This window comes from Oncorhynchus kisutch, linkage group LG9, assembly GCF_002021735.2.
Source record: "Oncorhynchus kisutch isolate 150728-3 linkage group LG9, Okis_V2, whole genome shotgun sequence".
Lineage (NCBI taxonomy): Eukaryota > Metazoa > Chordata > Actinopteri > Salmoniformes > Salmonidae > Oncorhynchus > Oncorhynchus kisutch.
This window is the reverse complement of record NC_034182.2, coordinates 28,853,163-28,880,511: the sequence shown is the minus strand read 5'-3', so window position 1 is coordinate 28,880,511 and position 27,349 is coordinate 28,853,163. Positions and strand designations below refer to the sequence as shown.

The window sequence follows — 27,349 nt, the reverse complement described above, 5'->3', positions numbered from 1 at the left end:
AGGCCCTAAAGCTTATAGGCTTACACACTAATGCCAGATAGCCTAAAAATAATGAAAAAACATCAATGTAGCCTATAAATAAATAAGTTGTACACAAACTATACATTTATACATTTTTTAATGTATTGTTTTCTCTTTATTCAACCCACCTGACCTTCATCCACACAATATTTCATGACTCTAAACCCGCCTTCCCCACAGATATAACCACAGGGACTGCGGGTTGAACCCACACATCACTAATCCGCTTCGCGGGGAGACAATGAAAAACAATGTCATATTTACGACACCATTGTCTTCCTCCTCCCCCTCTTGGAATCATACAGCTACAATTCTGTTATTGACTTGTTATGCAGAAATGCTTGGTATGTACACAAACACATTTTAAATACTTTTTTGAATCCACAAATCACATTACATCATAAATGATTTTTAAAGGTTGTTGATGCAAGGACACTTAATGAAACAAAAAGCACCTTCTCTACCACACAGCTAGTCTCCTCCATAACAGCTGAAACACAGCAGTACCTTCTCCTCCACACAGCTAGTCTCCTCCATAACGGCTGAAACACAGCAGTACCTTCTCCTCCACACAGCTAGTCTCCTCCATAACGGCTGAAACACAGCAGTACCTTCTCCTCCACACAGCTAGTCTCCTCCATAACGGCTGAAACACAGCAGTACCTTCTCCTCCACACAGCTAGTCTCCTCCATAACGGCTGAAACACAGCAGTACCTTCTCCACACAGCTAGTCTCCTCCATAACGGCTGAAACACCTTCTCCTCCACACAGCTAGTCTCCTCCATAACGGCTGAAACACAGCAGTACCTTCTCCTCCACACAGCTAGTCTCCTCCATAACGGCTGAAACACAGCAGTACCTTCTCCTCCACACAGCTAGTCTCCTCCATAACGGCTGAAACACCTTCTCCTCCACACAGCTAGCCTCCTGCATTAGGGTACCTAGTCAGTTGTTATGCACCACTTTTAGGCAGGCCTGCAATCTGAAGGCCATGTACCCTAAGTCTTTGTATGAACGGCAACCATTAACAACATGTGCAACAGACTCCATTACATTTAACTCCGGGTGTAAAATACAGAAGGGATCATGGTTTTCAGGGTACCAGAGTATAAGGTTGTATTTTTTTGGTAGAACTTGCAGCCTCACCTTAACAGTAAAGGTGAGCATGTCCTCACCAGTGGAAACATTCTGGTACATGGAATGGGAGACAAAGTGGTCAGCCCAGTGCAGAGCACCAAGTTTCCTCTGCAGCCTCAGGCCAGTCCAGTGCTGCTGTAGCTTCATCCATCTGATACCGAGGAGTGTAGTCCTCGATTTAGGATGAGATGGTCCATCATGGGTGACAGAAGCCTCCACAACAACACAAGGGGTCTGCAACAACTGCATCAGAGGCAGTCGCGCACATACAGTCACACACACAGCTGGAAATGGATGCCTGTGTACTTAGCTGTGGGAGTTCCTAGCTGTGGGAGTCTGCCAGCTCCTCAGTAGAAACTGAGCCTGCACAACCAAGCCACACCTGCCAGATCCAATTGATCCAGTTTGAACTATCTCCTCCTTAAACTGACACTGGAGATAGGAACGATTGAACCCCTCTGAGTGTTTTTGCGCTGACCCTGAAATAAATTAGCCTCTCAGACATAAATGTAGTGTGACTGAATAAACAAAGAAAATACATTGCTCAGAATCTATTTTTTTCTCTTTCTCTATCCCTATTCCATTTTGAAGGCTGTTATTTCTCCCGCAACTCTTTTTTTCTCTCGGTTTACTGATTATCTTTCTTTCATCTCTCTTGCTACAGAATCGTCATCGTCTGTGATCGTTTTTATGGATACCACGACAACGCGGACTACAACGCGCCCGGCGACGGTTTCCATGACGACCACGCCAACAACCAGCTCCACCACAACCACCAGGGCCTCTGCGACGACCCCCGTTGCCCAGCGACCGCGCACCACCTCTACTACTCTGCCGCCGCCATTGCCGCCAGCAGAGGGCAATATCCCAGAGGGCAACACAAGGTCGTCCCCGTCCTCCAAGCTCCCCAACGTCGGCATTGAGTACTGTAACCCCATGATCATGTCAGACGTGTCCTGGCCCAAGACCAGACAGGGACTGGTGGCCAGGCAACCATGCCCAACTGGAACAATAGGTAATGGGTTTGTTCTACTTAATAGTGTGGTTAGCCTGCAGCAGGATGGCATTTATTGTCATGAATCTTGACCTGGAGGCGTCTCTGCAGAATGGTGACTAGCACACCCACAAAGTTGTAAAATCAATCTGACCTTAACCAGAATGCTAGCCCTAATGCTTAACTCTAACCTTAAGTTAAGACCAAAATGTCATTTTTTGTTTTCATTCATTTTTATGATATAGCCAATTTTGACTTTGCAAATCTAGCGGAAATCGCTCAGTTCTGCCTCCAGGACAAGATTCATGACAATAAACGTCAACCTGCTACCCTGCGTCTGAAATTACATATTCACTGTGACCTGGTAAAAGTACATAGACCACTATAGGCCTACGCCATGGTCGTGTACAGTTGGTAGTTGTCAAATATAGCAACTCACTATCCGGGGTTGAATTATCTGACAGTGCAACAAACATGTCAGTTTAATTGTCATATGTGTTGCATATGTTTACGTGAATTATGACATCAAACAACTGCTTAAAGCACTGTGTAGTACAGGCAACGTATGTCTGAAGTATCACCAACATGGATTAGTGATCCCTGCGGGAATCAAACCCACAACCTTTCTATCGCCATGCTTTTACCAACTGAACCTACTGTATGGAATATTGAACATTATGGATAAGGATGCCAATGGCCATGAGTCTGGCCCTCAGAGACAAACCAGAATCCTCTGCAAGCTCCTGAATTGGCCCCCCAGGAATGAAGCTGATGATAAAAGACAGAGGTTTCCCCTTAAATCTGATCTTTCTCACTGTGGGTGAATTTCCAAACGTAGTCATGCAGTTAACTCAATTAATCCTGAACCCCCCCCCCCCCCCCCCCCCCTTCAGTTTCCCCGTAATTTGTCGTCAAACACATTCTGCCGTTGATTTTCTCAACTCTGTACGGCTACCAATATTCAACTCATTATGAAAGCATATTGAAGTGTGACGTTTGGCTCGCCTGAATGTTTCCCTGAATGTTTTCCTGAAGGTTATTTGCAGGAATGTTCTGTTGTTTGTATGTATCCTCCCATGCCTTATGTTCGACTCGCTGAGAGTAGAGAAGCTAAAGATGGCAACGGTACAGGACGTATGGAACCAAGACGTGGAATCCTCCCCTACGCTTCTTCAATCCCAGTAAACAAATTAATTAACACTAAAGTGTTATTGTGTGTGTGCTCTTTAACGAGGACCAGGCGCTTACTGTAGTTCGTAAGGCGCCACGTCACTCGTTTCTTCGTCTCCTCCTGTGCCAACTGGTATCAGCTCAGGTCAAAATGAATGGATACCAACATATTAAGATCCAAGAAGGTCAAGCGCCTCTGATGTTAAGTGAAATAGTTTTGAAGTCAATAGTAAGCATTGATCTACATGGAGAGAGTGATATCAAAGAGAGATGGAAGAAATGCATGTCAATGTTGCCATTAGAATCCGTATCAATGTATTAGAAGATTTGTGTTGTAACATGGCGCCCAAGTTGGCAAGGGTGTCAGTGGTTGTGTCCCAGTGCTGCTCAGGGCCCGTATTCACATAGTATCAACATTGAAGTGCTGAAATAGGGTCAGTTTTGCTGTTTAGATCATAATGAATAAGATTATATGGAAAGGAGCGGGTCCTGATCCTAGATCAGCGCTACTATTTTTAAGACTTTTTGATCACAAGCCCAGAAGTATTGCAACCAGGTTTGGGGACGGTCTTGTCTCTCGCCGCCTTTTCATCATTACCTGGCGACACCAGTCCCCGCGGCGTGGCCTCACGAACGCCTCTGGCGTACGGCACAACAAGAGGGACACAAAACCACCGAAGTAGAGGACGGCTTTGAGTTTCCTCACAGGCTGTCTTTGAAAGTTCCTTGAATCCCTACCATATCTCTTTCTCTCCAACATTCTCTCCCTCTCTCCATCTTTTCTGTCTCTCTCACTCTATTGTTGTCTCTCCATATTTATCTCTCACTCTGTCAGGTTGAGGCCTATCTGATAAACCCATCAAACGTTAGGAAGTCCAAGGAGGACTGGGAAGGAAATTGTGTGTCAGTCAAAGTTGATATCAGTTAATGTTAGCCGTCTGTCTCCCCCTCCTCTCTATATCCCATGGACATGTACCAATTGGAGACTAGTGTTTTTATTCCCCAGTCATGGAGTTGATAGTTTAAGAAAAATACCCAATTGCAGTTTATACACAGATTGAATATAAACACTATCAATGGCATAGCCCACATGGACTTGTCCTGTTTTCCTCTATCTGTACCCCTTTAAAATGATGTGCATCCCAAATGGCACCCTATTCCCTTCATAGTGCACTACTTTTGACTAGGGCCCATAGGGGAGTGTGAGTTTATATAGACGCAATCACCGCTTATACGCAGAGTTAGTAAAAGCACTGGCGTAGTCCCATTTTTAACGGACCCTTTTTCAGAAGCCCTGTGTGACCCAAAGGCCACACACACACACACACGTCGCTCCACATCCCCGTCAGTACCAGTCGTCTCCCTCGGGCAGCATTAATTGACCTTTCGTAACGAACTCCAGGATTTACGACTTAATTGGAACACAGTTTGGTGTATTTTTGCCAGGGGTTCAACTGTCGCACCCGTTTAACACATGCGGAGGTGCGCTGACTCTTAATTACTAGATTCACACACTATCCAATATACCTCTGTAGGCCCTGAAGTGCTACCACAAAAATAAATGACTTAATTTAACACGTAGATGACTTAATTTAACATGTAGATGACTTAATTTAACATGTAGATTTAATTTAACGTGTAGATGATAAAACCAGTCGATTACATTCATTTTTAACATCCCCAAATATATTTATTTTAACATTAAGTTGAATTGGTTTTAAGGACATGGTAGTTTGATTGGGAAATTGATATTTCGGGGGCAAAGTCGTGACATGCACATTCATACGGACAAACACCAACAGATTGTATGAGGATGAACAATGAAAATACAGACAAAGCAGTTGCGAGAAACAGTCGTTTCGAAGCACGTGTCTCACAATGGAATCGTTTTTTTTACCCTGGGGGACTGTTAGGTAACTGAAGCATGGTCTTCAGATTAGTGTTGAACCGCAATTCTGCCCTCAACTCTCCCCCTCCAGACATACGTTCAGGGGACCAACCTTTTGTTTTCTTACCAACATGGTAATTGTCATTGGTAGCATAGCGTTCATCTCCAGGGATAGCTTTGATATATGCTCTATTGCCTCTAACTCTGAGTGTTGTTTTCTTCCACAGGCGTGGCCATGTATCTGTGTATGGGGCCCGAAGGATACTGGGACCCCCAAGGGCCCGACCTCAGCAACTGTACGTCCCCGTGGGTCAATGTCATCACCCAGAAGGTAATGAGTCCCTACTTACAGACGCACGCACACTCGCGCATGGACACACACTTCACGCTTGGCAATTCACACTTGTTCACTTGGCAACAATGGAAACTTCTTCGACCAAGGGGATACGACGCCCATCCTCTAGGACAGGGCCACTGTGTTCCACTGGTTTTCTTTGTCGCTGCTGAGAAGAACATAGTCAATTAATGTCCACTCACTATAGACCCAAGAACCACAGTTGAAAGCAGCTGTCTTAGAACACTTTCCTCCCTACTGCATTGAGTTCACAATGTTGGCCAATACACCCACTACCCAATTGTGCCATTTTCTTTAGGCCCAGAGGGGTCTATCTCATTCCCCGGACAAGAGTTACTCAAAGAGCTCCACGCATTCTGTGTTTAAATCTATAATGGAGAGGCACTCACAGAATATGTGGTTATTGCAGCTACAGCAGTAGCACTAGTAGTACTAGTAGCATCACTATCCCTGTTTATGAAATGCATCGGATCTCAAAAAACTCGCAGGAGCCCGAGGCATGCGGGCAATAACACTTATAATCCACACCAGAGCGGCAAATCGCAGCCCCTTAACCAAACAGTGCTTTGTGGATATGGATTCACAGGTGGCTGAGGTAAAGAGAGAGAGGGAGGTAAAGAGAGAGAGGGAAGTATTCACAGGTGGCTGAGGTAAAGAGAGAGAGGGAGGTAAAGAGAGAGAGGGAGGTAAAGAGAGAGAGGGAAGTAAAGAGGGAGAGAGAGAGGGAGGTAAAGAGGGAGGTAAAGAGGGAGAGAGCGAGGGAGGTAGAGAGAGAGCGAGAGGTAAAGAGAGAGCGAGAGGTAAAGAGAGAGAGCGAGAGGTAAAGAGAGAGAGCGAGAGGTAAAGAGAGAGAGCGAGAGGTAAAGAGAGAGAGCGAGAGGTAAAGAGAGAGAGCGAGAGGGTAAAGAGAGAGAGCGAGAGGTAAAGAGAGAAGCAGAGCGAGAGGTAAAGAGAGAGAGAGAGCGAGAGGTAAAGAGAGAGAGAGAGCGAGAGGTTAAAGAGAGAGAGAGAGCGAGAGGTAAAGAGAGAGAGAGAGCGAGAGGTAAAAGAGAGAGAGAGAGCGAGAGGTAAAGAGAGAGAGAGAGCGAGAGGTAAAGAGAGAAGAGAGCGAGAGGTAAAGAGAGAGAGAGAGCGAGAGGTAAAGAGAGAGAGAGAGCGAGAGGTAAAGAGAGAGAGAGAGCGAGAGGTAAAGAGAGAGAGAGAGAGAGGTAAGAGAGAGAGATGAGAGAGGTAAAGAGAGAGAGCGAGAGGTAAGAGAGAGAGAGAGGAGAGGTAAAGAGAGAGAGAGAGAGGAGAGGTAAGAGAGGGAGAGCGAGAGGTAAGAGAGAGAAGCGAGAGGTAGAGGAGAGAGAGCGAGAGGTAAAGAGAGAGAGAGAGCGAGAGGTAAAGAGAGAGCGAGAGGTAAAGAGAGAGCGAGAGGTAAAGAGAGAGAGAGAGCGAGAGGTAAAGAGAGAAGCGTAGAGGTAAAAGGAGAAGCGGAGGGTAAAGACGAGAGAGAGATGGCGAAGAGGTAAAGGAAGAGAGAGAGCGAGAGGTATAAGAGAGAGAGAGCGAGAGGTAAAGAGAGAGAGAGAGCGAGGGGTAAGAGAGAGATGAGCGAGAGGTAAAGAGAGAGAGAGCGAGAGGTAAAGACGAGAGAGAGCGAGAGGTAAAGAGAGAGAGAGAGAGCGAGAGGTAAAGAGAAGACAGAGAGCGAGAGGTAAAGAGAGAGAGGAGAGCGAGAGAGTAAAGAGAGAGAGAGAGAGAAGGAGAGGTTAAAGAGAGGAGCGAGAGCGAGAGGTAACATAGAGACGCGAGAGGTAAATAGCAGGAGCGAGAGGTAAGAAGAGGAGAGGAAGAAGGACAGAGGTAAAGACTGAGAGCGAGAGGTAAGAAGAGAGCAGAGAGAGGTAAAGAGAGAGCGAGAGGTAGAGAGAGAGAGAGAGAGAGCGAGAGGTAAAGAGAGAGAGAGAGCGAGAGGTAAAGAGAGAGAGAGGGAGAGCGAGAGGTAAAGAGAGAGGGAGAGAGGTAAAGAGAGAGAGGGAGAGAGGGAGGTAGGTAAAGAAGGGAGAGAGGTAATAGAGAGGGAGGTAAAGAGAGGGAGAGAGGGAGGTAAAGAGAGGGAGAGAGGGAGGTAAAGAGAGAGAGAGAGGGAGGTAAAGAGAGAGAGAGGGAGGGAGGTAAAGAGAAAGAGAGAGGGAGGGAGGTAAAGAGAAAGAGAGAGGGAGGGAGGTAAAGAGAGAGGGAGGGAGGTAAAGAGAGAGGGAGGGAGGTAAAGAGAGAGGGAGGGAGGTAAAGAGAGAGGGAGGGAGGTAAAGAGAGAGAGAGAGGGAGGTAAAGAGAGAGAGAGAGAGGGAGGTAAAGAGAGAGAGAGAGGGAGGTAAAGAGAGAGAGAGGGAGGTAAGAGAGGGAGAGAGGGAGGTAAAGTGAGAGGGAGGTAGAGATGGAGGTAAAGAGAGATGGAGGAAAAGAGGTGGATAAAGAGAGTAGGAGGGAGGTCGAGAGAGGGAGGAAAGAGAGAGAGGGAGGTAGGGAGGTAAAGAGAGGGAGGTAAAGAGAGGGCGAGAGCGAGGTAAAGAGAGGGAGAGAGGGAGGTAAAGATAAGGAGAGGGAGGTAGAGAGAGAGAGTGAGTGAGAGAGAGGGAGGTAAAGAGAAAGAGGGAGGTAAAGAGAGAGAGATAGAGGGAGGAAAAGAGGGAGTGAGAGAGGGAGGTAGAGGGAGCGAGAGAGAAGAGGGAGCGAGAGAGGTAAAGAGGGAGCGAGAGAGAGGCAGGTAAAGAGGGAGGTAGAGCAAGAGAGTTAGGGAGAGGGAGGTAGAGAGGTAAAGAAAGAGAGATGGGGATGTAAAGAGAGAGGTAAAGAGAGAGGGAGGTAGAGAGAGGGAGATGGAGGTAAAGAGAGGGAGAGGGATGTAGAGAGAGAGATGTAAAGAGAGAGAGGGGGTAAAGGGAGAGAGAGGGAGGTAGGGAGAGAGAGGGGGAGGTAAAGAGAGAGGGAGGTAAAGAGAGAGAGAGGGAGGTAGAGAGAGAGGGGGGGAGGTAAAGAGAGAGGGAGGGAGGTAAAGAGAGAGAGAGGGAGGCAAAGAGAGAGAGAGGGAGGCATAGAAAGAGGTAGAGGGGGGAGGTATAGAAAGAGGTAGAGAGGGAGGTATAGAAAGAGGTAGAGAGGAAGGTATAGAAAGAGGTAGAGAGGGAGGTATAGAAAGAGGTAGAGAGGAGGTATAGAAAGAGGTAGAGAGGGAGGTATAGAAAGAGGTAGAGGGAGGTATAGAAAGAGGTAGAGAGGGAGGTAAGAAAGAGTAGAGAGGGAGGTATAGAAGAGGTAGAGAGGGAGGTATAGAAAGAGGTAGAGAGGGAGGTATAGAAAGAGGTAGAGGGAGGTATAGAAAGAGGTAGAGAGGGAGGTATAGAAAGAGGGAGGTATAGAAAGAGGTAGAGAGGGAGGTATAGAAAGAGGTAGAGAGGGAGGTATAGAAAGAGGTAGAGAGGGAGGTATAGAAAGAGGTAGAGTATGAGAGGGAGGTATAGAAAGAGGTAGAGTGAGAGAGGGAGGTAGAGCGAGAGAGAGAGGGAGGGTAGAGCGAGAGAGAGAGGGAGGAAGAGCGAGGGAGGTAGGTAAGAGAGAGGGATGTAAAAGAGAGAGAGAAGTAAAGAAAGATTGAGAGGGGGGGTAGAGAGTGTGAGAGGTAAAGAGAGTGTGAGAGGTAAAGAGAGAGTGAGAGGTAAAGAGAGTGTGAGAGGTAAAGAGAGAGTGAGAGGTAAAGAGAGAGTGAGAGGTAAAGAGAGAGTGAGAGGTAAAGAGAGAGTGAGAGGTAAAGAGAGAGTGAGAGGTAAAGAGAGAGTGAGAGGTAAAGAGAGAGTGAGAGGTAAAGAGAGAGTGAGAGGTAAAGAGAGAGTGAGAGGAGAGAGCGAGAGGGAGGTAGGGAGAGAGTTAAAGAGAGAGAGAGAGTTAGAGAGAGAGAGAGTTAGAGAGAGTTAGAGAGAGAGAGAGTTAGAGAGAGAGAGAGTTAAAGAGAGCGACAGGGAGGTAGAGAGAGCGAGCGAGAGGGAGGTAGAGAGAGAGCGAGTGAGAGAGAGGGGGTAGAGAGAGGTAGAGAGAGGGGGAGGTAGAGAGAGAGAGGGTGAGGTATAGAGAGTTAGAGGGGGGTAGAGAGCGAGGTGGAAGTAGAGAGAGAGAGGGGGAGGTAGAGAGAGGGGGAGGTAGAATGAGAGGGGTAGAGAGAGGGAGGGAGGGAGGGAGAAGTAGAGAGAGAGAGGGTAGAGAGGGAGCGAGAGAGAGGGGGAGGTAAAGAGCGAGAGAGAGGGGGAGGTAAAGAGCGAGAGAGAGGGGGAGGTAAAGAGCGAGAGAGAGGGGGAGGTAAAGAGCGAGAGAGAGGGGGAGGTAAAGAGCGAGAGAGAGGGGGAGGTAAAGAGCGAGAGAGGGGGGGAGGTAAAGAGCGAGCGAGAGAGAGAGAGGGGGAGGTAAAGAGGGGGAGGGGGAGGTAAAAGTGAGAGGGGGAGGTAAAGAGTGAGAGGGGGAGGTAAAAGATCAAGAGAGGGGGAGGTAAAGAGAGGGAGGGAGAGGTAAAAAGAGAGAGGGAGGTAAAGAGGGAATGGGCTGATGTTTTGGGTGTCAACTACAGCTCTGTTCCATTCTGTTGAAATCGATATGGAGATGATTCCACTCTTCTGTTCTATCCTCTACCATAATGTCGCTCTCTGTTTCCTGACTCAAATTCTTAGTCTATTATAGAATGCATCTCACACGCAAAGCAGCACAAAACTTGACACCTATACACTTTTCCCCTATGTACATACTTGGTGGGAGTGACTATCGGAATATGGATACATTTTTAACAAAAGTGTTATTAATCATTATTACGCAAATTAGGCATGAGCGATGTGCCTGTCATCCCTCGTTGTCGCTGTGGCGACAGGGAATTTAAATGAAGATCAACCTGTCAGGCGTCCCAGAATTCCGTCTGGCGCTTATTTTCACACCACTGTCCCTGGTTCTTCTCATTAACAGAAAGACGCAGAGAGATGAACTCTGAGAGAAAGAGACTGGAATGGAGGCAAAGAGGCTGAGAGAGAAGGAGTGATTGGGATAGAGATGGGGAGGCTGAGATAGCAGTGACAGACCTCACTTTTTCTTACTTTGGCCATAGCTGTTCTTATTAAGATGGAGAGAGAAACCGAGAGGAAGAGAAGGGGGGGTGGAAGAAGAAGAGAGCTTCTCTACACTCCACACACTGTCCACACAGGGTCGGGGTTCTCGAAGAAAGGCAAATTAAGCCGGTGTAATTGGATCTGCTAATAAACACAAGAGGCAATGATTGCAAGGGATGGCCAAGTAAATCATGTGAGACCCTTTGCCGTGGACACCGCAGTCTCTCCATAATGCTCCTCATTCTATTTATAGTACACTACTTTTAACCAGAGCCCTACGAAATCTGTTCAAAAGTTGCACACTACATAGGGAATAGGGTGTCATTTGGGACATAGTGCCAGACTTTGACTCCTACAGTGCATTTGGAAAGTATTCAGACACTCAGCCTTATTCTGAAATTGATTTAAATGTATTTTTATGTCATCAATACACACACAATACACCATAATGAGAAAGCAAAAACAGGTTTAAGAAATGTTAGAAAAACCCCTGAAATATCACATTTACATAAGTATTCAGACCCTTTACTCAGTACTTTGTTGAATCACCTTTGGCAGCGATTATGGTCTTGAGTCTTCTTGGGTATGATGCTACAAGCTTGGTACACGTGTATTTTGGGAGTTTCTCCCATTGTTCTCTGCAGATCCTCTCAAGCTCTGTCAGGTTGAATGGGGAGCGTCGCTGTGCAGTTATTTTCAAGTCTCTCCAGAGATGTTTGATTGGGTTCAAGTCCGGGCCCTGGCTGGGCCACTCAAGGACATTCAGAGACTTGTCCCGAAGCCACTCCTGCGTTGTCTTGGCTGTGTGCTTAGGGTTGTTGCCTTGTTAGAAGGTGAACTTTTGCCCCAGTCTGAGGTCATGAGTGCTCTGGAGCAGGTTTTCATCAAGAATTCTGTACTTTGCTCCATTCATATTTCCCTCGATTCTGACTAGTCTCCCAGTCCCTGCCACTGAAAAACATCCCCACAGCATAATACCTCTATCACTGTTCTTCACCGTAGAGATGGTCTAAGTTTCCTCCATACGTGACACTTGGCATTCAGGCCAAAGAGTTCAATCTTGGTCTTCAGGTGCATTTTGGCAAACTCCAAGTGGGATGTCATGTGCCTTTTACTGAGGAGTGGCTTCCGTCTGGCCACTACCATAAAGGCATGATTGGTGGAGTGCTGCAGAGATGGTTGTCCTTCTGGAAGGTTATCCCGTATCCACAGAGGAACTCAGGAGATCTGTAAGTGTGACTCGGGTTCTTGTTCACCTCCCTGACCAAGGCCCTTCTCCCCTGATTACTCAGTTTGGTCGGGAGGCCAGCTCTAGGAAGAGTCTTGGTGGTTCCAAACTTCTTCCATGTAAGAATGATGGAGGCCACTGTGTTCTTGGACTTTCAATGCTGCAGACATTTTTTGGTACCCTTCCCCAGATCTGTGCCTCGACACAATCCTGTCTCGGAACTCTACGGACAATTCCTTTGACCTCATGTCTTGGTTTTTGCCTTGACATGCACTGTCAACTGTGGGAACTTAAATAGAAAGGTGTGTGCCTTTTTCAAAATGCTGTCCAATCAATTGAGTTTACAACAGGTGTAGTTCAATCAAGTTGTAGAAACAGCTCAAGGATGATCAATGGAAACAGGATGCACCTGAGCTGAATTTAGTCTCATAGCAATGTGTGTGAATACTTATGTAAACAAGGTATTTAATTTAAAAAACATTTTTTATACATTTGCAAAAAAAAATCATTGCTTTGTCATTATGGGGTATTGTTTGTAGATTGAGGATTTTTTTTTAATTGAATCCATTTTCGAAAAAGGCTGTAACACAACAAAATGGCGAAAAAGCCAATGGGTGTGAATACTTTCCGAATGCACTGTACTGTATGTATGAAATATCAGAGGAAAGATGTGCATCATCCGCGAACACAGCCGACAATACACAGATGTCTGACTTGGTTAGACTCCTAAACATGGCCCAAAATATATGTAGCCCAAATGCTCTCTCTTGGTTTTCACTAAACCCGAGGCTAATCGAATGCAGGAAGCTATAAGCGTTCTAAAAATAGAGGGACCTTAGGAAGAATAGCAGACCTTCGGAACCGTGCTCCAAATCAGATCCAACCTCACCTCTTCAAAGTCCCTCTAATTTACTGTATATCCAGATTTTAAATGTCTTCAAACTGTGTTTAGCACTCTAATTTTGACCAGATTAAATGTTCTTTCTGAACGGTAGTCGAATCTCCTGCAAATGAAAACATTTCCCATTTGAATGGAACAGGTGTTATTCAATTAAATGTCTGGGTAGTAGAAACAAAGAAAGCGAAACACAAAGTTGTTTTTTTCGTAATCCAATTCAAGATAAATTAAAAGCACAGAAACACATTGCACTATGAAATGAGACTCCTCTAGACATCATTAGGCCTCTCTGCTTGGCAGATTTATATGTTGTAATTTAAAAACCAAGAGACACGATGACTACAAAGCGGTTGCTAGTTTGTGGGCAAATGGAGACTCTTCGGAGACAGTCTCATCCATGGCTTGAGGAGATGTTTTATTAAATTGTTTCCCTCAGAAAATGTAAATAGGTACTCTCTCCAACCAAGTGGCGTACATAGGGAATGATTCGTGGTTGTGCTTTGAAAACATTTGTTTCTCTTCCTCCGGAGTCTAAATAAAGAGCTGCTACATGCAATGCAACAATAGACTGAGAGGGAAAGAGAAGAGGGGGGATAAGTTGATTGGTATAACCAATATGGTGTAACTTCCACCTAGTGAGGCAAGGTCGAGCTATTATCAGATTGATTACAAATGTCAAATCATCTCAGATCTCCACAGGTGCATAAGGGCGTGGGGTTTAGGGGATGATTTGGGATTGGGCCAGACAATCGGAGCTCGAGAGGGGGGATTATTGAGGATAGATGGAAAGCAGAATTAAAAACGTATTTCATACCTAAAGACCGCCAAAGTGAAAGACTGGAATGATCAATGTTTTTTGCCAAAAGATCTCGCCAAAGCACAGTCACGACAATCACAGAAGTTCACTAGACAATATTAATTTCAAACAGGCGTCATCCTCCGTGTGTGACATGTCTTCCCCCTAAAGCTAGCAGCCATTAGTTTCACGCTGCCTATAGACTTTTAGGGGACACTTGTCTCGATAGTTGACTTCATAATTGTTTCCTGATAGTCTATTAGCCCCCGTGTTCATTCAATTAAACATTTCCTCATTTCCTCCCTATTCAATTGCAGGCGATAGTGATATAATCAGGAAATCTGTACATGCTAAACATTATTTTCTAACTTCAAACATTTTGTATAATGCCGTTTGTCATGTTTGAAATGTGTATATTGAAAATAATAAGTTCAATGCAGAGTATGTGTTTAGATACAGGGAGACGGATGACTGTAGGATTGTATTTATCTATGATGTAATAGTGTTTGACATGGATTTGGTTCTAGCCACTTTAAATCAAATCAAATAGCATAAAATAGTATATACTTATACACTGGTCATTCAGCAACATTGAATGAAATATTGAATCCTCATATTATAGATTTGAACCAATCATATTACACACCGGCTTATTTTCTTCCCCTCGAGGACCCCGTTATTAAGCCAAATAGTGATAATTCTGCACAAAACCTCAAATTTAGACCGGGACAACTGGTTTCATGTTTGGCCAGCCCATCTGCATTTGCTCAAACTGCCCTATGGCCAGTCCGTTGGTACTATAGCTACATAGCATGATAGTCATTGGTTAATTGCACACTGTGTATGTGTTCAATGTGAATGTGTCTGCCATCATGATTGGTTAAATATGTGTATGTTGTTTTTCCAGCTCAAAGCAGGAGAGACTGCAGCCATCATTGCCAGGGAGCTGTCGGAGCAAACTAAGAGTAACCTTCAGGCAGGGGACATCACCTACACAGTCAAGGCCATGGGTCAGCTTGTGGACCTACTTGACGTGCAGCTGAGGAACCTTACCCCTGGAGGCAAAGATAGTGCAGCCCGCAGCCTCAACAAGGTAGGTTTCTACCTCCAGTCTGGGAAAAGCAATGGCCGTGTCATTTCCTTTCCTCGTCTCCTTCCCTTCGGGACTCGTTGATTTGACAGATTGTGACAGGCTGGAGCAACATAAACAGTAGGGTTTCCAACCTTTCGCTTCGCCTATCCAGATTGTTCAGCTCAATGGTCCACCAAGGACACAGGATGAAGAAAGGAGGATATATATGAGAATTGATTCATAGCCGAAGGAAGAACTGACTTTATTCACCTTTCTTTGTTTCCTTCAATCTCTGAAACTTTCTTTTTCACCGGTGGAGGCCAGACAAGGATTTCAAGCCAGTCAAACCTGAACTGTGGGCATTGTTTTAATGATCTGTACTCCGGCCACAGCACTGTCATACCAAATTATCTCCTGCATTATTTCTCGCATCTAGTGATCTGCCCGGCCCTCAAAAAAAAATCATAATCTACAAGCAGCCAAACGCAGGGGGATATCTTAAAGCCTCACCGCATAGGCTTTATATTAACAAAAGTCAGTTGGGGTTATAACTAATTATAACAGCAAACGCGTGGGTAGGATTATTCCAAAGTAGGTAGACTTTTTAAAGAGGTCATAGGGATATTCCAGGCACGTCTGAAGCGGTTCTCATGCCATGCTCGTTTCTTTCTAATGACAGAGGAAATGTATTAAACATAGCTGTTTTCTAAACCCAAGAGTGCCTGAGTTTTTTTGTAGCCCCAACCTAATGCAATTATTCCCAAATTCACAGTTGGGTACACATAGGGGCACTCAGGCAATGTGACGCAACCAATGGAAAAGCAAACATCAGTGAAATTCAAAATGTCAGCCGTTAATTTGTTTTAGCGGCTTCACTTGTAGTGGAACAATAACACCTGTTTCCCAATAGCTTTTTTTCACAGACTTTATTTAATTGCCGCATGCAGCCAGATGCCTCCATTGAGATTTAAGTGTCATTCCCTCCTTGGAGAGCGAGGCGATGGTGATAGCCAACGGGCTGAGGAGAAATCTGACGGCTTGCACTTCTGATCTCTTTATCTATGGCTTTTACGAGGTAGCCATCTTGAAAATAAAAAGTTAAGAACAGTTACAATTCAAACTACGTTTTATGGGAGAGGATCCTTGATTTTTATTGTTATAATCTTGTCGTAAAACTGGAGCCAATGTTCTATGAATATACAGTATGTAAAAATAAACATTAGCCTAGACTACAGGGGCTGCTGGTAGCCTAGTGGTTCAAATCGTTGGGCAGGTAACCGAAAGGTTGTTGGTTTGAATCTCCGAGCCGACTAGGTAAAAACAAAATGCCAATGTGCCCTTGAGCACACCCTAATTGCTTCTGTAAATTTCTCTGGATAAGAGTGTCTGCTGAATGACAAAACATTTTCACATTTTTTATGATGATGCCAAAAAAGATAATGTCTAGAACAAGGAAAGCTACTACTGGGAGAATATTATTTTTCCCATTTGATCATTATCTCTTAGGTAAATACACTAACTACCTGGTATACCAAGGACTTATGACAAATATCCCCTAACACTCTCTCTATACTATTCAAGGTTGTCCTCTCCGCTCTGTCCTACATCCTTTCCCCTTTAATCCCGGCTGGCATAGCAGACCCTAGCGCTGGTGCTCCACCTCTCTCTCTCTCTCGCACGTGTGTTTACCTCTTGAGTTCAATCATTTTGACACAATCTGCTAAGAGCTAACAGAATTAAAGATCCCTTTGATAGTGAGCACAATGCTTCTCCGCCGGCAGACAAGGAGCCGATTGAGTTGGCAAACACCAAGATCTGTGGCACTTTTATGATCAAAGTGTCATGTGAAAGGCACTAACGGGACCATTTCCAGGAAAATGGGCTGACTGATGTGAAGGAGTGAGAGCTTTCCTTTATGAGGAAGACACCACCCATCACAGAAAATCAGGAGCGCATCAGCATTCCCTCTATGCTACGCGCTACAGCTAGGCTAGGCTAACAAAGTAGGCTTCTGTTTATTTAGTCTGTTCCCAGCCCAATGCTACGTGCTAGTCTAGCTAGCTGTCAGTACTCCAGTGCTAATTCGAAATCTCTACATACTGTATTGACCTGCTAACATCAGTACCAGGTATGCGAAACTCCTTGAGGTTTAGCTTTACTCCTGCTGGGACAAGGTTTCCAAGTGAAATAGTTCTTCTTTAGTTCCTTTTTTCCCCTCCACTTACCCACAGGTACAAGCGGTAACCTTGAAACTCCAACTTGAAAGCTGAACAATGTCTCAGCCACAATCCCCACTTGGGCTGTGTGGCTTGTTTCTGCTCTAATTGACTAAGATTCTTTGTGATGTTTTCTATGAGAGGGAATAATTAATGTGCATGCCGTTTTTCACCCAGTTTATGTAAAATGAGAAAGTCTTAATTAGCCAAAGTCAAGAGGTGACTTTTTGTTATATATTTATTTTCTCTCTTTTCACACTTTATTTCATACTAATGGAACTTGTATGTCGTGTCAACCCTTTGCTAACGGTTATTTTTTCTGGTGGTTTGCAGCTGCAGAAAAGAGAACGCTCTTGCCGGTTTTACGTGCAGGTATTTTGACTCTTATCTTTCACCCAGCTTCCTACCCTTCCCATCCGCCATGGTGCTGTGTTTTGGTGTAACCATGATTTGTGACTTGTTGCCCCACCATAATGTCATGCTTTGTGCTAATGATAGTCCTGGCTGTGAAGGCATTTGTTGCTCAATGTTGGGCCTGCCAAGTAAACTTTGATCTTGTAAAATTGTGTCTGAAAACTTGGATCTAAACATACCACTTGGGTAGGCAGGTAGCCTAGTGGTTAGAGCGTTGGGCCAGTAACCAAAAGGTTGTGAGATCGAATCCCCGAGTTGACAAGGTAAAAATATGTCGTTCTGCCCTTGAACAAGGCAGTTAACCGACTGTTCCTAGACCGGCATTGTAAATAAGAATTTGTTCTTAACTGACTTGCCTTGTTAAATAAGAAAAAAGAAAAAAATGTATCAGTGTGGATGCAACTATTGCTAGTTGCCATTTTTTTTATCCAAGTTGTTGCTCATCTCACTTTGTCTTAACCACATCCCAATGTCCTAATTCTCCCGCCAACCCCCACCCCTGCAACCAATTCACATAGCCGCCCGTTTCCCAGCATGTTTAGCTTGTTAATGCTGTCTTCATGCCTCTGTTTGTGTCGTGATGGTTGTTGATGGTAAAACCACACTCCAAAGAAGAAACTGTATAAATACTGTATGTAATGCATACTATATTATAAGATCCTCGGCTGGTCATGGTTGAATAGGTAATGGTCTACATATAAATGTCAAACAAGATATCATTTTCTTTGCTTGAAGGAAATGTCACGTATGTTTTCCCTGCTGGAGACGCCAACAAGACGACCGACTATACAATACGTTTAAGTTGTTTCCTTAGATGAAATAAAGGGAGCCATATATAATCATCTATAGCAATATACTTGTTCACAACACCACAATAACCTGATTATGTCATTCTAGCGTATACTCACAGCTTTCACGTTGTTATAACCATCAGTGGCTATGCACTCGCTCAAAGCCACCATCAAGTAATTTCATTTCAATGCCCCAAAGATTTTTTTCCCCCCAGAAATGTAAATCCGACTTCCACATTTTTGTGTAATAAGTAGATATGGTTAAGAGCCAAAAGTGACCTCATTTTAACCAAAGCAAGTCAAAAACCCGCCGTCCACCAGTACTCCCCTGACAGGCAAGACTGACAGGGGGGGTGTTATGACTCTTCATGATGCATATTTCTATCATGCTATTTCTTGAGCTCCAGTGTGGATTTGATGTCCCGGCTCGTCGGTAAAATGTCATCAAAATCTGTTCTACCTTAAGTGCTACCGGATGAGTTGACATGCGTGCTTCCCACCGCAGAAGGTTCCTACAGCTTACAGATGCTGTCCTACATTGTCTGTGGTAGTATCACATCTGTCAGGCAACATGAATTTGATTGTTTCAAATATTTTGAACTCACTTCAATACGTATGGGTTGTTTGATTGAGCATTTTCCAGTGGATGAAAGTGTGTGTGTACGACACAGACTATGGAGCATGTATAAGTGTGCACTGCATTTGAATATCAGTTGGCGTTTTGCAAATTCTACATTTGAGTCATTTAGAGGATGCGCTTATCAAATCAAAATCGAATCAAATGTATTTACATAGCCCTTCGTACATCAGCTGATATCTCAAAGTGCTGTACAGAAACCCAGCCTAAAACCCCAAACAGAGCGACTTACAGTAGTGAGTGCATACATGTTTGTACTGGTCCCCCCCGTGGGAATCAAACCCACAACCCTGACGTTGCAAGCGCCATGCTCTACCTACAGAGCCACATGGGCCACTTACTGTTTTATATGCACTGACTAAGAAATCAATGAATTATGGATGCCTGTGGGTTTGTGTGTGTATGCACACAAGTGTCTACATGATTGTGTGTGTAGTACCAGTCAAAAGTTTGGACACACCTACGAGGGTCTTTATTTGTACTATTTTCTACATTGTACAATAATGGTGAATACATCAAAACTATGAAATAACACATATGGAATCATGTCTTCACTATTATTCTACAATGTAGAAAGTTTTTTTTTTAAATAAAGAAACACCCTGGAATGAGTAGGTGTGTCCAAACCTTTGACTGGTAATTTACATGGGCAACAGTTGAACCGTGCACTGGCGTCGACTCGATACCTTCCCTGAGCCTAACAGTGTCAAACAAACGGGGATGGAATCTCATTCGATGAACCAGAATAATGGAACAACATCTGCTGGTCTTCTGTAAACGCAGACATCGATTGCGCTGTGTCATGGCTTTGAGGGACTTTCATTGATTAGGGAAATTGAGCAGTGTTTTCTCCAACTAGGCCCCTGGTGGTTCACGTAAGTGAGATTAGTGGAAGCATACAAAACAAACCAGGGCAGATGCCTTTCTGCCGCACCTGCCTGCACAGACTTAGACGCACGCACTTGAATGCATGCACACAAATAGACAGGCACACACACATCCTCTGTTTTGGTACCGGGCTGAGCACGCCATGCGCAATCATTGCTGGCAATGAGGTAGAGGCATTATGTTAAACACAGTCTTCTCAGGGTCAAAAATACCTTGAAAAATTAAACAGATTATAGCAGTGCGAGGATGGGCTTAGGTGAATTGACTGCCAGTGCACGTCGGAGGGCGTGGATGTTATTAAGATTGGTGATCAGGTATGCAGTCCCCACCGCTCGTTAGCCCCCTAATTGCTGGTTAGGAGGATGGAGCAGGTGTTTGCTCTCTAATGGAGATGAGAGGAGCCTGGTTCACCATCTTGATTTAGGGAATCCATCTTGTTTTATGTGGGGTGCTTGACAAAGCCATTTGCATGCCACCGGATCGACCCGAGACCATTATGGAATAACATCTTAGGAAGAGATTTGAGGTTGTCAGTAGTAGGCCAATATTTATAGATAATTCAACATGTCATGTTCTAGAGACACCTTAGTTGAAAGTGTTGAGAATATTGGGTCCCACGTTAAGCTAAACATGTATTTTTAAAGCTTAATGAAGCCTACATAAACACTTCATAAGGTCTATGTGGATGCATGAGGAATTGTAGTATTCAGTGACTATATATACTGTAAATAGCCTAGAGCATCATGGGAATTGTCAGTAGCTTTTCTTTGCTCCCTTTTTTGAAAATAATATCTAACTTTCATTTACTACAAACATTCAGTACAAACCAGCCTCTCTATGTTCACCCTAAAGGATTATGTCCCTATCAGATACATAAAAGGCCTGTGGTCTGTGATTTCGAACAAACATAATCAAAATGGCACCCAGCTTTCTATCCTCTTTGGTGTATTAACTACTATCTTGTTTAGGTGCTTTGACACCATGGTTGGCCAATTACAGTGATTACATCCCCTTTGCATCAAACTAAGGTCAAACGCCCTTATTTAAAATGGCTGCGACACACAATATTTCCAAAGGGATACGATTTTCAGCCAAGTGTATGTGGAGTTAAGGGATTTATCACATGGTATGACTTTCCTAGCTCCAGTAACTCCGAGTTGAGTATTAAAAATGGGAATTGTATCTCCTGGCGCGAGTGAAGGTCGTAAACCAATAAATTCCGGGATATAGAGAGGATATTGGGTACTGATCCCTTGTTCACCGCAACTCCCTCTCCCATTCTCCCTCGTATAATGTGGTAACAAGTGATTGTGTCACAGTAGAAGGCGACCTCAGAAAGGCCGGAATAGAGGGGAGGGGGGGGGGGGGGGGGGCCTTGTCCAAGAGCGTAATGAGATTATAACATTTTATCGGCGGCCAATTTGTTAAAAGATGAGGTTTGTTAAAATGACCACATACTCATAAAGACTACCCCGTCTAGCTACCGCCGACAACCATTCTGTCCTGCGGTTTACTGTCTACAGACTCCACCCTCGCTATGTTATATGGACCGTGTCTGTTCACGGTCAGAGTTCGACAGCAGTAAAATAAGGTCATTCAATGAAAAAGTACCTCCGCCTCAGAACTGTACATTATTTTGTAATCTACTAATAGACACCATGGAACTTCTCATGAAGTGTCTTCCTATTGAGTTCATTTCTAGGAATTTGCATGGTGAATAGACTTGATATGGGGTCGTAGTTGACTTTGCGACAAGGTGCTGTCTGTTTTACTCTCCCTTGTTAAATAATGAGCAATGTTCATATTGACACACCTTTGCATTAGCTTTCTTGAGTGTATCTGCTTCTTTTTATGTTGTATGCCCCGCCCCGCACATTCCTCAACAGAACTATTGATAGCGGATATATTAGTAGTAATTGCGTTTATTGGTAGTGCGCAGCCGTAGATTGAATTGGTCACCAATTTACAATTGGATCATGTAACGCAGCTGTGGAAATTTCTGGAGCATTTTTTTTTAAACGTCACTGTCCACTTTATTGATAACCAGGAAGCATTGGAGTGTCTTGTTGAGATTGGTCATGCATATGCTGGCAGTCGCGTATTGAGGACCATTGAGTGAGCAGGGTTGAAGGGTCAAGCACACTGAGAATACTCTACTGATATTGTGGTATGACCACATTATATTGCAGAGTATATTGTAGAGAGCGAGAGCAAACGAGGGGGAATAGAAAGGAAGATGGTAAAAGACCCATAGGCACCAGCAGTGTGAGGCAGAATTGGAGTGAAGGACCAGATAATATTTTCCAAACGAACATGTTCCAGAAAAAGATAGGGGATGAGTGAAAAAGGGAAGTGGAAAGTGAGGAAGTGCGAGTCGGACTTGCGCTCCATCCCTCTTCCGTTCCGCTAAGCCGTTGACGGGAGTTCAGGCTCAGCCAGAATCAATTTCCCCGACCTGGAGTTCATTTCATCAATCAGCGCGCACACACACACACACACACCACACAGGCTGACTTGGACCAGTTCCAGGCACCAGTCTAATATCCCACCCCTTCCATCCCCTTCATTGGTGTATAGCAATCAGAGCGTGCAACAGAACCGTGTACTGTCTACATTCGGTTTGTTGTTTTTCTGAAATTGTTTTCATTAAATGGTTTTTAATCATAGCTAAAGTTTGTATTGCTATGGATTCCTCGATGCGGTCAGCCTTTACGGCTGGGACCGTACGTTTGTCCCAGATTCCTGTTAAGTAGCAGTTAGCTGCTAGCCATCATGAAAATAGAGCAAGCTAACGCTAGCAGTGTTAGCCCACCAGTGTTTCTATCCACAGCTGGGCACAAATGCTTCAGGTGTGGGATTATGTTCACACAATCACAAGATGAAGATAAGGTCTAACTGCAAAATGGACAAGGATTTGTCTGCCCTAAATTCACCATCAAGCATTTAAGGGAAGAGATCCTCCTGCTGTTAGCTCGGCTGCGAGAAAAGGAAAATCTGTTTTCTAAGTACACCGACCTTGCTGTAACCCAGGCAAACCAAATCTGTTTTAAATGCCTCCTATAGCAAAGCTGTCGATGACTCGGGCGGTCTGATCTGTCCCAATCCAACTGACAGATGTTCAGCTCAACTCCGTGACCTGTGGGAGACTGGGCACTCGCAAGGCGCAGGAGATCATGAGGCAGTGTGGCCACCCATCTATCCAAGAAAATCAGATCCAGCTATCAAACAGCTTTGCCCCGCATGAGACGGACCTACCATCCCCGGGAGTCAACACGGATCCTTGGTGTATACCAACAGCTGGCGGCCGCCCAGTGGCACCCTCCCCCACGGCCACCACAGTTCATCAGGTCGATTCCATCACTATCAGTGTGGGCAGCTAGATGGTGAGAGATTGTGGCCTGCCTACGGTCTGTGGACTGTCCACAGTATTGACACCATCACTCACGTAGGTTGTAACAACCCTGGTTTTAGGCGATCTGAGGGAGGACTACAATCAATCAAGACCCTCACTAGCACAGGGAAGAATAATGAATTATCTCCCATGCTACAGAAGGGGTTCGGAACATTTCAGCTGACTTTTTGCCCTAAATGAGTACCTATAGAAACTTTGCAACAACAGGAATGTCTCTTTTTGTGACAACTTTGATTTGCTGTGGGAGCAACCAACACTTTTTTTAAAAAAGAGACTGGATTCACCCTAACCGCATGGGGTTCCAGGATTATTTCCAGCAACATCGCAAACTGTTTTAGAGACTGACGGACAGGGTCTGGTAGTGCTCCAGGTGATTTTAATCTTTTGAGTTCTATGGACTTTATACAACATGTTATTGGGCCCACCCTAACCTGCAGCTATACTCTGGACCTGGTTATTACAGAGGGGCTTTCTATTGACATATCCTCAATTGTTGATGTTGCTTTATCTGATCACCACTGTGTATTTTTTGCTGCCTTGTTGCTCATACCACAGGGTAATACTGAATGAATTATTAAGAAACGCTATATTACCTCTGAAGTTGCTACAGATTTTAATTGAGCGTATGAACAATACTCCATCACCTATTCTGCCTTTCTCTTGTGATGATTTAGTTGATAACTTAAGTAGCAAATTAAGGGAAACCATTGATGCCATAGCTCCAATAGAGTTGAGAAAGGCCACATCCAAACTGAGAGCCCCTTGGATGAGTGAGGAAACTAATAAATGGAAGAGAAATTGCAGGTCCATTATGATTTTCCGAGAAAGCAACTTGGCATATATAACAATTAGAAATGCCAGACGGGCTCATTTTCCTAAGTTGATCACTAATGATCAGAATAATTTGAGAGTGCTCTTCTCGACCATTGATGGTGTGATAAATCCTACCCCCGCAAACCTATGTGCACTTTCCCCCACATCTAAAAGTGATGAGTTTATGGTGTATTTCAGAGATAACATAACAAACATTAGTCTGGGTATCAGTCAAGCAAGACCTGATGAGAAGTTTGATACTGTATGTACGCTAGCCCAGTGTTTCCCAACCAGGGGTGCTAAGATTGGGGGTACTTGGCCTATCCACAGGGGGTACTTCAGAAGACTCATGAGACCATAGGCTTACTGGTAAAATGCATATGAAGGGGTACTTCAAGGGTAATCTGGGCAGAGCAAAATGTACTTAGCGGTACAGTAACCGAAAATGGTTGGGAGCCACTGCCCTAGACTACTACGCAAAGGCACTATGGATTTATTTTCCCTGGTTGACATACATGCTCAGATAAGTGATATCACAACTTAAGCCTCCTACCTGCCTTCTCGATCCTATGCCTTCACCGCCTTCTTCTTCTTATTAAAAAAAAAAGAAGAATCTGAATAAGTGCAAGCTATTGTTAATCACTCTCTGTTCACAGACACTTTCCCCACTGCACTAAAAACTGCTATGGTAAAACCCCTTCTGAAGAAACGTAATTTAGATTCTTGAATTATTAGCCATTTTCGGCCAATCTCCAACCTGTCATTCTTCAGCAAAATTCTGGAGAAATTGGTGTTCAAACAGCTAAATAACAAATGTGCCAACTGTATTTTTGAAAAATTCCAATCTGGTTTTCGTGGGCAGCCTTAGTTAAAGTGCTAAATTATCTTAGAGCCACCACAGATGCCAAACTGCTCTCTGTCCTTATACTCTTGGATTTAAGTGCTGCGTTCAACACTGTTGACCATGATGTCCTTCTGGAGACTGGAGATGTGGGTTGGCCTCTGGCCCAGTTCAAATTGGTTTAGGACCTATTCAAGTTTTTTGTCATCATTTGTGAACATAACTCTGAGAAAATTCATATCTCATGTGGTGTTCCAGAAGGTTTGATTTTTGGGCCTAGTACTAATCAGTTTATATACTGAATGTTACCCCTTGGCAGCGTTATCAGAAAGCATAGCATTCATTTTCACTACGACGCAGACAATACACAACTTAACATTTCTGTGTCACCAGAGGATTTTAGAGCCACGGATAAATTATTAGACTTTATTAGTGATTTAAATACTTGGATGGCTCACAACTTCCTCCAGCTAAATCAAGAAAAGACAGAGGTAATTATTGTTGGAGCCAAAGCACAGCTAGAGAATATGGCCACACATTTTAATTTACAGGCAATAAGGATAAAACAGCAGGTAAGAATCCTAGGTGTTATTTTAGATTCTAAACTCAATTTCGAATCACTCATTAGGATTGTGACCAAAATATATTTTTACCACCAGATGAACGTTGCCAAGGTGCGGTCGTTTTGCTCTAAGGCTGATACAGAGAGACTCATCCATGCTTTTATTACAAGCAGGCTTGACTACTGTAATGCTCTCCTGTCTGATCTACCCAAGAAAGCCATTGGTCAACTGCAAAACATACAGAATGCTGCAGCATGGGTACTGACCAAGACCAGACGGAGAGCACACATCACACTGGTTGTAAGGTCTCTGTACTGGTTGCCTGTGAGTTTTAGAATACATTTTAAGATTATTCTATTGGTTTTTAAATCAATCCATGATTGTGCACCCCAATACATGTCAGACATGCTTTTAGGTTATGAACCCAGTAGGTCCCTCAGGTCCTCTGGCACTGGCCTTTTAACTATCCCAAAGCCAAGGACCAAGAGGCATGGAGAGGCAGCCATTAGTTACTGTGCCCCCTGCCTCTCGAATAGCCTGCCAGAGAACCTGAGGGGAACCGAAACTGTGGACATTTTTAAAAGAGATTGTAAAACACACCTTTTTAGCTTTGCTTTTCCTTGGGGTGCTTTTTAGTCGCTCGGTTTTTATTGGTATTCTTTAGTTTTTTTATCCTCTTGTTGTGTAGTAAATGTTTCAGTTGTTATTTTCATAGTTTTTATTTGTTTTTTTTCCTGTGAATCACATTGCATTCCATGTCTGAAATGTGCTGTATAAATAAAGCTTGATTTCATTTGAAATGACTGCAGCAAGATAAGTTGGCCCTGTTTGGATTCTTCTAGATTGCATCCTTTCTTTACCCCTTATTTGGAATGATCACTGATCTGATATCGATCTGGATTGGTTAAAGCAAAGTATTGGAACCTGTGCTTTAATCAAGTAAAAATCAAATCAGTAAGTACTCAAAGAAGGGAGAGAGTACAGAAGGAAGTAATTCACAAATATTAGAACAGGGTATTTTTCTTGCCCAGTCATCAGCTTGTTACAACCATAGCATTCGGGGGTGTAGGCTAGCTAGTTGATGAATATAACATTTCCAGACCAGCCAAGAACCAGGAAGTGCTGGTTTCCCTGGGTGTCTTGGATCTTTCAAGAGAGCAGAGGAAACTGGGTGGGTGGGGGGGGGGGAACAGAAACATAACAGTGGTTGAAAGTTTGGAGCTCTCTGAGCCGAACCACTGCTTCTGACAGATGGAGAAGCAGTCTGTCTGCAGTAAGGCATCCACACTCCTCTACTCCGCTACACTGAGTGTGTTGTGCTGCTTGAGTACATCCCTCTCGGCTCTCTCTATCCCTCTCTCGCTCCCTCGCTCTCTCTCCCCCTTTGGAAATAAGAGGCTCTTGTGAAAAGAGTTTGTTGTCCCCAGGCGTAAACCGTAGATCTCATTTGTCTGTGAAGGTTGCCTGCTAGACTTGTAGACTCGGTGCTAAGCTTAATTACTCCGACTTATATATTTCTTGCCCAGAATCCTTAAACGGGCCTCCCAGGTGGCGCAGTGGTCTAGGGCACTGCATCGCAGTGCTAGCTGTGCCACCAGAGACCCTGTGTTTGCGCCCAGGCTCTGTCGCAGCCAGCCGTGACTGGGTGGTCTGTGGGGCGACACACAATTGGCCTAGCGTCGTCCAGGTTAGGGACGGCTTGGCCAGTAGGGATATCCTTGTCTCATCGTGCACCAGCGACTCCTGTGCCGGGCTGGGCACAGTGCGCGCTAGCCAAGGTCGCCAGGTGCACGGTGTTTCCTCCGACACATTAGATCTGGAATAGATAATACAAAGTAAAAAACATGTGTTTTTTTGTACCATCTCTGAAACACAAGAGAAAGCCCATAATGTATTATTCCAGCCCAGGTGTAATTTAGATTTTGGCCACCAGATGGCAGCAGTGCATGTGCAAACTGTTAGACTGTTCCAATGAACCATTGCATATCTGTTCAAAATTGTGTATCAAGACTGCCCAAATGTGCCTAATTGGTTTATTAATACATTTTCAAGTTCATAACTGTGCACTCTCCTCAAACAATAGCATGG

At 44.4% G+C, this 27,349-nt stretch overlaps 1 protein-coding gene across 16 annotated transcripts in view; it reads left to right on the top strand.

Annotated features, from left to right (window-relative positions):
• Positions 1–27,349, top strand: part of LOC109897029 (adhesion G protein-coupled receptor L3) — a 303,186-nt gene that overhangs the window by 190,434 nt on the left and 85,403 nt on the right. For 12 of the 16 annotated variants that reach the window (XM_020491529.2, XM_020491527.2, XM_020491528.2 and 9 more), the window contains 4 exons: positions 1,824–2,174; positions 5,439–5,542; positions 14,522–14,707; positions 17,236–17,274. In XM_020491529.2, the coding sequence (XP_020347118.1) occupies positions 1,824–2,174; positions 5,439–5,542; positions 14,522–14,707; positions 17,236–17,274 (680 nt within the window). The remainder of the gene's footprint in view (positions 1–1,823; positions 2,175–5,438; positions 5,543–14,521; positions 14,708–17,235; positions 17,275–27,349) is intronic. The other 4 variants (XM_031832342.1, XM_031832350.1, XM_031832346.1 and 1 more) reach the window with 1 other exon arrangement.